General features: G+C 39.3%; 1 protein-coding gene across 6 annotated transcripts in view; it reads left to right on the top strand.

Moving 5' to 3' along the window:
• The first annotated feature begins 1,821 nt into the window (after positions 1 to 1,821).
• The window catches only part of ralgapa2 (Ral GTPase activating protein catalytic subunit alpha 2), a 107,242-nt gene continuing 96,084 nt past the window's right edge, over positions 1,822 to 12,979 (top strand). For 3 of the 6 annotated variants that reach the window (XR_013503631.1, XM_078277149.1, XM_078277151.1), the window contains exon 1: positions 1,822 to 2,062. Coding sequence is in view for 5 of the 6 variants with exons in the window: in XM_078277149.1 (XP_078133275.1) it covers positions 1,957 to 2,062 (106 nt within the window). In the remaining variant the exon portion in view is untranslated. The remainder of the gene's footprint in view (positions 2,063 to 12,979) is intronic. The other 3 variants (XM_078277147.1, XM_078277152.1, XM_078277148.1) reach the window with 1 other exon arrangement.

Genomic DNA, 12,979 nt, shown 5'->3' on the forward strand with positions numbered 1-12,979 from the left:
CTTCTGTAGGTGACATGACTCTGAGTTGTACTGGGAGTCTGTGGTGTATAAGGTGAACAGAAAGGGAGACAGCACAGTCCCCTGTGGAGCCCCCATACCACTCACCACCACATCAGACAAAACACGGTCCAGACGGACAAACTGTGGTCTGTCTGTCAGGTAGTCAGTGATCCAGGAGACTGTGGACGCACCGACACCCATCCTCTGCAGCTTCTCACCTAGTAGTGGCTGGATGGTGTTGAATGCACTGGAGAAATCAAAAAATGTGATTCTCACAGTGCCGCCACCGCCATCCAGGTGCAAATGAGCTCGCTGCAGAAGATAGATGACAGCGTCGTCCACTCCCAGACAAGACTGGTAGGCAAACTGTAGAGGGTCCAGAGAAGATCTCACCTGCGGCCTCAGATAGGCCGAGACCAGCCTCTCCAGCACCTTCATCAAATGGGATGTGAGAGCAACTGGGCGGTAGTCCTTGAGGCCAGATGGAGTCGACATCTTGGGGACTGGGACAAGGCAGGACGTCTTCCACAGCAGCGGCACCCTCTGCAGGCTCAGGCTCAGGTTGAAGAGATACTGGAGAACACCAGACAGCTGACTGGCGCAGGTCTTCAGGACCCTGGGGTTGATGCCATCCGGGCCGGCAGCCTTGCGCTGGTGAAGCCTCTCCAGCTGTCTCTTCACCTGGCCAGGTGTGAATGAAAAGCAGATAATGTATTAATGACAAACATTGAAGCCACTACACTGTGGTTATCCAGTTTCTTTTCAATATCAGACATGTGGCCTATGCTAAATGTGTCCTTGCTGCAGTGCGTACATTTAAATACAAAACACTGTTCTACTCTTGAAGTGTGTTAAAACATGCATTATAATTTACCTTTTCTTGAAGCCCTTGGAGAAGGTGAAAAAGTCTAGATTGTAAATGTTTAGTTAATTAATCAATAAGTGAATTGACAGAAAATTAATAATTGACTACTGCTATAATTTACTTACTTTAATAGGCCTAATGATAAATCGTTAAGCCATTTTAAGCACAAAAAATGCCCCAAAGTCACCGGTTCTAAAGATATTTATTTTTTGGACTGTTGGTCAGACAAAACAAGCAGTTTGGATATGACAACTTAGGCTTTGGGAAATTCTGATGGCCATTTTTACATTTTTCCTGATATAAAAAAATAAAATCAAGAAAATAATTGTAGATTAAAATAGGCATTAAGAATATACTATTTAGTTGCAGAGTTATCCCAAACATACAAACAATCTAATCTAAAACATGTTGGCTATTTCCATTAAAGAGATCCACCTTTACAAGTCTACAGTATATTGTTGTTCCCGGTGAATTGTGTTTAACTATTTTAAACACCAGAGGGCGTTTGGGAGCTATTGCAACAACCAGGCCCCAGCCTCCATTTATAAAACCTCTATCGTAGGAGCGAAGGTGAAATCAATAAGTCCCTGAAGATAAGTGCTAGTCTTCAACCTAAAGTTTACTACAAGAAAGTAAGCTTGTCTTTCTGTCTTGTTTCAAGATGCAAAAGTGTGGGACTTGAACGAGACAAACCCCCTGTTGTCACGATGCATAGTTTGGCCTTAAACTACTTGGCCTTAAACTCAAAAATAGATAGGCTTATGAAGTAAATTGAAAGTTGAAATGATTCATTAAAATGCATGAAAACAGAAAATTGTATTTGCAATGAAAATTGATTAAAACCAACTGGAAGTGCAAGGTGAAACGGTTATAAACAAGGAGGCGTTTTCATATAATGTGACCACTCCTCTCTGTCAGGCTGAGCTTCCGTGTTTACACACCCACAAAAAAACAGGACACTAGTGGCCGTCAGACGAATGTTTACCGAGCAGATATAGAGTGGTGGTGAGGAAAGTGACAGTCACACTGGAGGCTTGGTGTATGGTGAAGCACAGGTGATTTCAGCTTCCACGGTTGCATTTTACAGCGGAATGTTCACTCGAAGGGGGCATGGAGACGTCAAGAAATCTACACAGAAAGTTCTGGACCCAAAGAAGGATGTACTGACCCGGCTCAAACACCTCCGGTCACTGTTAGGTGAGTTAAATGTCACCAGGCTTTTGATGCTGCATCGCCGAGGCTTAGCTAGCCGAGCTAGCTAGCTGGCACCAGCCGACAGCTAACGTCAGACAAGGCGTCAGGTTAGCTGGCTGACTGTCACTACGCTGACAAATGCAAGCTAGCTGACCGGTACTAAAAATTCCCTCTAAAAACCACCTTTGCAATTTGAAATGTTTGCCATCCACCATACGTTTTTATTGATTTTTTTTACGTACTAATATCAGACAAGTCGCACTGTGAAAAGGCATGGATGCTAGCTAAAATGAGCTAGCTCCCCTTGCGGCTAACTAGCCAGCCAATGCTAACCGATGCTGCCTTGTCAGGGCATGTAAAGAAGCAGATGCCTAACGTTACCACAACCTTTGTTGTCTTTTAGCCCTGTGTCACCCTGGCTGTTTTAAAAACCCATTAATTGCAACTCTCTGTCTCGACACATCACAAGCATAAGCCACAGTTTTAATACTTAATAGGCTGAAGTGAGAATATAGCTTTCCTCTAGCTGGTTGCATTGTGAGCTGCTATCAAGTTATTATATCCTCCTAGAGATATTTGATTTGAAAAATGTAAACGTTACGAAAGTAAACAGGTGAAGTCCTTTTTGTTTCTTTCATTAGACAAGGAAGTGCAGTATTTATGACGGTCATAAAACTGTTGTGTGGCTGTTGTTTCAGCCCTGTCTTCCTTCACTATGATAATCGAAGAAATTGCTCTGTACTGTAGAAGCCTGACTTGTGCTGTACATCAGAGTTTTGTATTACATATAATGGAACCTATTTCCAATCCACTCTTATGGTTTCATTCGTTGATCAACAATCACCATGGCTAAAGAGTCCCAATCCACTTTGCAAAACATGTAGCTTAAGTTGAAGGCAAATGGCATGCAAGTTAAATAGTTTATGTCCATTCTGTTTTGCTAAGTCTGTGTGTCTCAAAAACACATCTAAACAATACAGCAATGTTTGTTTTTTATAGTGTAACTTCAGGTGTATGGTAGGTATGCAGATATACGTTTTTCATTGCATATCACCTGAGTACTCATTCTGTTACAACCAAGATGACCTTCATAATACTGGGGACTGCACATAAAATGGGGTCAGTGAATACTTTAGGAAAGTGTGGAGAGGAAGAAAGCTGTCAGGAGGGAATTGTGAGCTATGGAGGAAAACTGCATTGGATTCATTATAAGTGCAACATACTGTATGATGTTCTTTCTCTACTGAATTTCAGTAAAAGTAGGTCACTTATGCTCTGTACCCGTAGTTTGTCTCTGGTAAGGATGAAGGTCTCTAACTATTGCAGTTTAATATGTAATCTAATCAACTCGTCATTACACAATAAAGTAGTATAGGTGAAGCTGAAATTCTGATCATTATTACCGCCTTGTCTCTCTATTGATACGTTTTGATATTTGCCAAAATAACGTGGTTTACAGTATTTAAAAAAAGTAATATAACTTGATTCCTGAACCTTTTTTAAGATCTCTTGCTGTGACTGATTTTGATCAAATTTAACTTAAATTCATCAAGACATGAGAACTGTGAACCACATTAATATCGCCCAGATGATGGAAAATTAGGCACTTTCGGGCACAACTTCCCAGTGATTTTATGTCTGCAGTAGAAGTCAGTGGAAAGTGTCTGATGCATGCTTGCATCAGACAAGCATGCATCAGTCACAGTGGTACGTTTGCTGTTTTATTGACTTCTTGCACAGTGTCACAACTGTGAAAGCCATTATCAGCTAAATAGTTCAATGTCACGACTAGTACAACAAAAGTGGAGGCTGCGTGTCCTTTGTGTTTTTCTTTCCCTCGTGCAGTAAAAGATAAGGCTGGTCTGTTTGTCCAGCAGCTGATAGAAGGGCCAACATGTTGATGTCCCCCAGCCTCCCTGATTTCACCATGCTCTCAGCTAAGGAAGGACTTCCTCCTGGTGCTGCTGCTTCCTGTGTGGACAGGAAGCTGTGATGAGAGATGTGCTGCTGTGGAGGACAGGACAGGGACTTGAGGGAATATAGATGGCCTCATTTAATTGCTGACAGCAGTATTTTTGTAAATCATACTAGTCATATTTGTAAGAGAAGCATTTCACCTCAGATGAAAAATAAGGCTGTCAGGCTTAATTCCCTCATATGGTGGTTGTAAAATGTCATCAGCTATGGTGTATTTAAGTAATATTAAACAAAACTGCCATAACCTGTGATGGCAGAGAATTTGCTTTATATGTCAGCCAAAATTTCTAGAGGGCTCTGAAATTCAAAGTTCAAGTGTCACACCAATATTTGTACAAAACTTGAGTTATTAGCAGCTTGTTGACCTTGTCGTAGACCCCCTTCAACTTCATTGTCTGTTAAGCTATACAAAAAAGCTAAAATAGTCCAATATGTTGTAAGTTGTGTCTCATTGTCTCTGTGGCTTTGTAGTACCAGGACCAGAAATCTGTTATAACCAGCTTTTTGAAACTAGTCATAGTATCAGTGGTATTGGAGTTGAAAGAACAATCTGTGGTCTGGGCTATTTTCCGAGTGGCCCTGTATTGGTTTTCTGCTCACTGAGCAGATCTGTGGGATAGAGTGTGAAAGCTGCTGCATGTTAATTTGCTGGTCATGCCTGGCTGGATTTGGCTGAGGTTGTTAATTACAGGAGGCCAGCAAACCACCTGATCATGCACTGCTTCTCTCAACTGAGGCACAAACGACTGTTTCGTGTTTTAAAGTCATTTTCAAGCTCGGTCTCAACTCATTCTGCATTTGTTGTTGCATGCAACTGCCCCAATTCCTCCAAAAATAAGCCAGAAGTAGATGGTCAAAATGCTAACAATAATGTAGAAAATATCTCACTAATTTGATTGTACACAGGAGTGTTTGTCTGCAGGAATATCCATTGATTCCAGAAGGAGAGGTTTGTGCCAGGACAGCTGTAGACCAGTCAGTGCTGCTGGAGCTAGTAGTCATTCTGTATGCTTTGCTATAATGAGGCAAGTAACTACATTACCCTATAAACTGAATTGTACAAGCTATATCCTAAGGAGGTTTTGTTTGTTTCCTTTTGTTCTCTTCAACTGCTGTAATCAATCTAAGTTTAAACCTGTTGGTGAACTGCATGCGAACAACAGTGAATGTGTTCAAGTGTTGTTAGTGATAACAGTCAGGTGTGTTTGTGAGTGCTTGCGTGTGAGTTTGTAGCCAAAGGTAATGTTTTTAAAGGAAACCCTGCACTCATCTTGAGAAGAAATTAAATAAAGTGTCTGTCATTACACCTTATTTTTCTCCATGTGTGTGCGCTAAATGTTGCTGAGGTCAGGGTTAACTGAAAGCACCAGAGGAAACAATGAGCACAGGTGGCACAACACTGGAAGGGCTCTCAACAAGGTCCTCTGTGGGGCTGAAGTAAAGGCCACGATCACTCGACTTCTGATACTTCCCATTTTGTAAAACACTCAGGTTAGACTTGTGAATAATGTCAGTCTCTTATCATCTTTTATCCCACACTGTATGCATGATGTCGACACTTAGTTTCCCCCCCCCAAGTGGTATAACTACCAGAGTAAGCAATAACAAATGTTTTGTTAACTTACTTTTATTAACTATTAAAGGTCTTGAGGCTTTTTCTCTTATATCCTTACAGGTTATCACACACTAAAGTTAAACTAGTTTAAAGTTTCACTATGAAAATACATACAGGGCCTATACATTGTAGTGGATTAATGAAGCTTTTTGCACTGATAAGCACAAATACAATAGACTCTTTTATGTCAAAGTGAAAATAAATCTGTACAAATTGATTTCAATTACATCATTGGCCAAAATATAAGACAACCCTGATTATATGACAAACACACATCATTTGAAGCAGTATGAGACTTCCTTGCATAAGTAGAGGGGGGAAAAAAACATTTATTATTTGGACATTTGTTAGTGACACTATTAAAAGCTATGAAGACTGCTGTTGCTGTTAGGCGACACTAGACGGCCATTAACAGGTCTCTGTCTGGTGGTGTTGCCTATTACGATAACAGCTTCTGTTATTATGGTCTGGGCATTCAGCAGAGCAGAGCTGCTTGAGAAGAATATTAAAAATGAAAGAATGAGCCACAGAATCAGCTGGTAAACATTTAAATTATGGAGGAAAGTAATGTTGCACGATTTTAACTTAGATTGTAGATGAGCTAGATAGAACTACAGTAAATTCAGATGACTTTAGTAAATGTTGCAGTGTGATTTACTTTCCCTGACCAAATTCACCACCCAGTCCCAAGCTGTGATAAACTGTTAATATCTGACTGTCAATATCAGTCAAGTGCTTCTTGAGATAGGGAATCTGGTTTTGCCTGCATCTCAAAATCAAAGGCAGGCTGCCTATTTTTTCTTTTTGTTTTGACGGCCTAAAATTTGTTGGAAAAAGCCCATGAACACAGTACATTAGAGACAGTGCTGCTAAATACAGAGCCTAAGTTCTGTCCTCTGTCATACCCAGCCTTACAGGAGACGTTGGATAGTAAAATATGATGACCTCATCATTTTAACGGAGCTAAAACGCAGTGTTTATTTTGTCAGCATCCACAACTACAGCTCATAAGGCTTTTACAGTGTGCAAATGGCAAATGCTTGAAATATGTTGTTGTTAATGTCAAAATAGCTCAGGTTCAGCTTTTTATAGAGATCAATGAAAAAACCCTCTATGCGAAAAGTAATGGCGATACAGATAGTGGTACAGAGGCTAGCTTAAGGAGCCAGGCACCTCTAAAGCAGGTGCGTGCTGAGACTAGTATTGTGAAGCAGCTGTAGTTAAGAGTGCTAAGATATAGTTACTAGGGGTAATTGATCTTTTTGGTCAGAGTAGGATTTAACTGAGTTTGGAAGTTGGTATAATGTAAATCTGCATTTTGGTCATGTTTTCCACTTCTGATTTTTAAATCAGATTAATAGACCTGTCAGTGAACTGGTTAGGCAATGTGTTAAAAATGAAAGGTACACATTAACTCTTATTTTTTTATACATTTTAATTACTCTCCTCTCCTTTGTTATTCTTGCATTTTAGGTAGCATAATGTGAGTCTTCCTCTACTCTGGTGCCAGTGTCAAGATAAGCAGTTAGTGGTATAAATAAGTGCTGTGCTGCATTCCCTGGGTCATTAGAATTGCAAACTATGCTATGATAAAACAGAGCAGTTAGCTATTGCACATTATATTTATTTATTACTGGTGCTGGCTTACCACACCTCATAGTGTCTGGTGAGATCTTAATGGTGTGTTGATGCTGCAGTGTGTCCACATCAAATATTGTCTATTTGTCAAATCACGGGTCTTGTTAGTTATTTGCAGGGATGTCATGGGTTTCTGTAATGGTCTGGCTCTTGCATGAAATGGGCTACTTGAATCTATTTCAATGTCTTGTGTCTTTCCTCATTTGTACTTAAAAAATATTTTTTTTTAATTTTTCTATACTGTACAGAAAGGTTTCTGTTTTCAGTCTGTGGTATTACTGTTATGTGTTGCAGAGCTTCCTTGAAACACACTTTTCAGATATGATGAAAAAAACCGGTTTGTCTAGTTCAACTGTTTACCTGTCCTGCTTTTATAATAGCCAGACCAAGCCCAAGACCTGCAGTTTACTGTGACACTACTTGCTATCAAGATTTGATCTCAAAGTGGATTTATATTTTATGTTGCCTTTCTGAATGTCCAAGCTCCTGCTGTAATCTGCTATGGATTTCCAGGTTTAAAGCCAAAAGAAAGTAAACACTTAGCTTTGGCTTGGAGCATACAGGCTTACAGATTGCTACAGAGAGTCGTTAAAGAGCAAATTTTAGGTTTAGTAAAAATATTGGGTGATGTAAAAGATATCTACACTTGTTTTTTTTTTCATGTAGCACCTTTGTCTTTATGTATTCCCTTCTGTGAACTCCTGAGTGATTTAAATTTGGCATGTAGAAAAAGTGAGGGATCAGCTAAAGTTGAATGGCCATCACAACCAAAGTGTTGCTATCACATTTAGTTTTAATGATTAAGTGGATGAAAATATGGACTTCCATGTTTTGTTTTCTCCAGAGTGGAGTGGAGAGTGAATAATGTTGTCAGTTATTGCTTTCCTGAAAAATAGGAATTAGTACATTAATAAGGGTTGATGTTTTGTCTTCGGTCTCTAATAGCATGCTTCAGGCCTCCCTTTCTTTTAAAGTTGTAAAAAATGCAAAACCTGTTTTGCATTTTAGAATTATAAATGAACCGACAAGAAGCGCAACATTCAGCTAAAGTATAACTTTTCATTTTAGAATTAAACATAATAATTTGTAGGTTGAAACCAAATTGTTTAGTGTCCATCTTTAATTTGGGATTTTTACTGCCCTTTTTGTTTAAGGAAAAGCAATGTCCAGAGGGACTCATTTGACCATAGGGAAACACAATGTAACCCCTGTGTTGATAAAGATAAGGAATTTAATTGTACAGTACCTTTTAAGAAGACGAGTAAAAGTTGCAAGTTTAGCATCTCTTCAGTCCTAAACTGCGGAGATAAGCCACTCTCTAATGTGTGAGCTCAGACTGGGATAAGGTCAGGCTTTGCCAGTTCTACCATGTCTCTTTCACACTGTGCTCTATGTAGACCCATAGTCCCCAATCTGTTACACAGCTAGACAGACTGCAAGTTGGGAGGCATTCATGGAGTGTTTGGCACAGTGGCATCATAATGAAATTATATGCACCATAAGTGTTGTCGTTGCAGGAAAGGCCCTTTTCATAATAATGACATTTCTTGGATTTGTTTTAATGCAGGTGCAGTTTGTGCTAAACCCTGAATCATAAACAATATGATGACGCTCTGCTGTAGCATTCACCCTGAGCTTCCTATTACTTCTTCAGAGCCATTATGCCTGTTGGCATTTAAATTAGGGTTTAGTTATTACAGACTGGCATACCTTATGAATTGTAACCCATGCTGTGTCTTTGTCAACTCAGAGCTATGGCAACTCGAAAGGGGCGAGGCCACTACAGGCGTACATGGCTGTTAGTCAGAGTCCACAATTGTGCTATGCTGCAAACTGAAAGCTTTATAAGATGAACCAATCCATGGAATATGAGTCTTTTGTCAATACTGATACAGAAAATTAAATGAATTGGCTCCAATCGACCCCCTGATAAGAAATGTCAGTTTGGCCCAGTGAGTGCTGAATTATGATTGACATCTCCAGACTGGCACAGCTTGGAGCACATTTAACAGTGTTAGAAGCAGCAGTGCGTTATCAAGGCTTAAAATTAGTGCTGGGCACTATATCGATATTATATCAATATATGAGGCTAGATATCGTCTTAAATTTTGAATATCGCAATATGACTAGGGATGCAGCAATTAACCGATTTCACTATTAACCGCGCTTTAAAACGTCACGGTTAATTATCGTAAAGGCTCCACTACACAGAGTGTTAACTGAATGCACGTTATGTGTAGCAGTGTGTGTGCGCAAGTCTTATTAAACCTCCTTGACAACATAAACGCTCATGTGCGCAAACGCGCTACACACATGAAATCAGATGCCGGTCACCGAGTATTGACTGTCAGAGTGATGTACAACGGCGTCCCGTGGTGGGATAACTTACTGCTGCAATTTGTGGTTACATAAAGTTAGCAAACAGCAGTAAAACACAGCACAAAGCCAGCCCCTGACTTCAGGACAGCTCCAGCTGCAACTGGGAATTCAACCCAAGTTGGTAAGCTTGCTAGCGACTTTATTGTTTGTTAACGTTGTTGTTAAGTGTTTATTAGCTTGTTAACTTGACCAGTTAGCTAACATTAGCCTGTTTAATGTTAACAGTAACGTTTCAGTTAACATCTAACGAGTCATAAGCCAACGTTTTCATTTACAGTGAGTGAGCTGACGATAACGTTACGTTCGTACGAGTCAAAACTCTGCAACAGCTCAATCATGTCACTGACGCTACCACTTAACGTTACTTACTTACTCCTCTTCATCCCATATAATATGGGACATAAGGCTGCAAAGAGATCTGTCCATTGCAGTTCGTCCTTGGCAACATGCTGCGAATCTCCCCAGGTGCATCTTGGCTAGCAGCTCCTCCAACTTTTAGACACACCAGCTAGAAGGGGCGTTTCTAGCCCAAAAAGGGCCAACTTCTTCTTAAAAAGGACAACACTGTTTTGGTTTGTGGTGTGACTGATTCACCTCTAGTCTCTAATCTTTTCAGATTAATTTAAATAAAAAGGTTGACGATTGATCATATATATATATATATATATATATATATATATATATATATATATATATACATATATATACATATATACTCATTCAAAACTGTTACTGTGTTATTTCTGTTTTAAAAGGCAGCAATGAATAACACATTAAAAGGAATGTTCATGTGATTTCATACAGTAGTAGTGAAATTAATTAATGCATAATAATCGTGATAATTGTGAAACCGTTATTATTCTTCAAACTATTATCGTACCAACAAAATCTCCTAAATCTCCTCATCCCTAAATATAACACAAGTGTTGTCTGTCCCTGGTTTGAAAGGCTGCATTACAGTAAACTGATGTCATTTTCTAAACTTACCAGACTGTTCTAGCTGTTCTATTATTTGCCTTTACCCACTTTGTCTTTACATCCGCATTACTGATGAGTGTTTATCAAAAATATCATTGTGTAAATATTTTGTGAAAGCACCAATAGTCATTGTTATTTGGTCAAAAATATCATGATGTTTGAGTTTCTCCATATTGCACAGCTCTACTTCAAATGAGGCTCATACAGCCTGCTACTTGTTGTGACTCTGTAAAGTGCATCATATGACAGACTTTCCCTTCTCAGCTCCATTTATGATTAAACTCCTTTTACTATAGTCAAATATCAACCTCCTCACGCAGCCATTGGTGAAGTGCTGTCAGCAGCTGATCTGTTTCTTTTTTATTGTCTTCTCTGTGGTAACAGAAAGGACCTAAAATACAATATAGCATTTAAATGTCCATAACATACAATTTAAGTATTGTATTTGAACTAAGAGAAAAAAGGTGAGATTAAAATCTAAAAACTGTAATTGATGAAAAGTATAATTTTGGAACTGGTTAAAGTACTGCTTCTGTCATTCAGTCCCTCCAGGATTTCGCGACCTTTTTTTGAGATTGTTGGGGCCCAAAATACCTGATTTTGCAGGAGCTTTTGTAAAAAATTGCGATAAAAGTTGCAATGTCTTTTGTATTTTTGTTGCAATGAAGTTGCTAGAGACAGTGAAAATTGCAAAAGAAAGTTGGGTATAATTCTTCAAAAATAAAAAGGAAACTCTTTTAGGGGAGAATAAAACTACTCTGAGCTGAGTTTTCCTAGTAACCTTACCAAAAAGGCTCAGGATGCTGCAAATGTTGGTATAATATGAAAATGGCTGGTGGATTTAAGACAAAAAATAATAATTTATTGAATTAATCAAATTTGAACATATCTGCCAGTGGCTTGTTGATCTTTACATTGTTAGTTAATTTCCAGCCCTGGCCTGGGCTGGGACACACATTCATACGGTTTGATAAAGTAACGTTACTTATTGGACTTTATAACTTCGCGTTGCACTTGCAATAACGAGCGTAGCTGTCCTCAATTTAGCCAAAAAGCATAATATGAGCACTTTAAGGGAACACGTCTCGTCTTCATATCCAAAACAATGAAATGAATTTGGCGACGTGTGTTTCGTCAACCCGTTCTCACTCCCACTCGGTCCGTGGCTCTCAGCATCGCATACTGACACAAAGTCTGGCACGTGGGACTCCTGTGATTGGTTGAAGTTGCGGGAAACTCCGGTTATTGGTCAAACTTGCGGTAAACTTGCGGTGATTGGTCAAAATTCCGAGTCGCACCAAATTCACGGTGATTGGTTGAATTTGTGTGAATTGTTGCGAGCGCAACCTCGCGAATTCCAGGAGGGACTGATCAGTGTGCCTCCCTCATGCAAATCTCCAGATGATTGCTAAAAGAAAAAATTCCAAAGGAAAACACCTCTCTAATTTTTGAATTGATCAATCTTGTGCAGTCTCTTTAAGTTGGTCCTCCTTAATTTGTAGACAACCATTTAGGGAGGGAAGCGCCATCTATGGTGCATCCATCAACATCCACATTAGCTATCACCACCCGTATCTCTCTACTATGTGTTGACACCCTCTAGGCATCCCTCTGCCGGAGCTCTTAAAGAGTCCTCTGTGTCTGATCTGAGCATACTGCCAAAGAAACATATCAGTCTTTTCTCTCTCCTCATCTCCTTTCTGGCAAGAATATAGTGCACCTGCAGTGTAATCTAGCCCAGAGCTAATGCAAATGAGTCTGATCAAAGGCCTGATTAGACTGCTTTTTGAGTATGACGTGGCATATTAATGATTCTGCTTTAGGTGGTATAAGTGGCATACATTGTAAGTTGCCCAAAGGGTTAAATCTGATTTAACACAACCTTTGAACATTAAATGTGAGAACTTATTGCATGTGTTGTGTGCTTATTAAGTTTGAACAGGGAGCTGTAGGCAGAGTAGCCAGTTTGGTTTTGATTGTGTAAATATACTATAGGCTTTAGCTGACTAGATGACCTTCACCTTCTTGGCTAATAAGCCCTATGTGTGCACTCTGTTATTGCTCGCTAGGCAAACCCAGTTTAACATCAGTTCATTAGAATAGCAAGCAACTAAAAGAGACTCTAATTATTCAGTTGAAGCTTAAAATGATGCTGCTTTTTCCACCAGATGGATATTATCCTTCTTTCTCTGGTTACGTAATGTAAAGTTGTTATGCATCATAGGGCTAGGCGATATAAAGGTATATTTGAACTATATATATATATATATATATATATATATATATATATATATATATATATCTCTATCTCGCCTAGCCCTATGATGCATAAC

The sequence above is a fragment of the Sander vitreus genome, chromosome 20, assembly GCF_031162955.1.
Source record: "Sander vitreus isolate 19-12246 chromosome 20, sanVit1, whole genome shotgun sequence".
Lineage (NCBI taxonomy): Eukaryota > Metazoa > Chordata > Actinopteri > Perciformes > Percidae > Sander > Sander vitreus.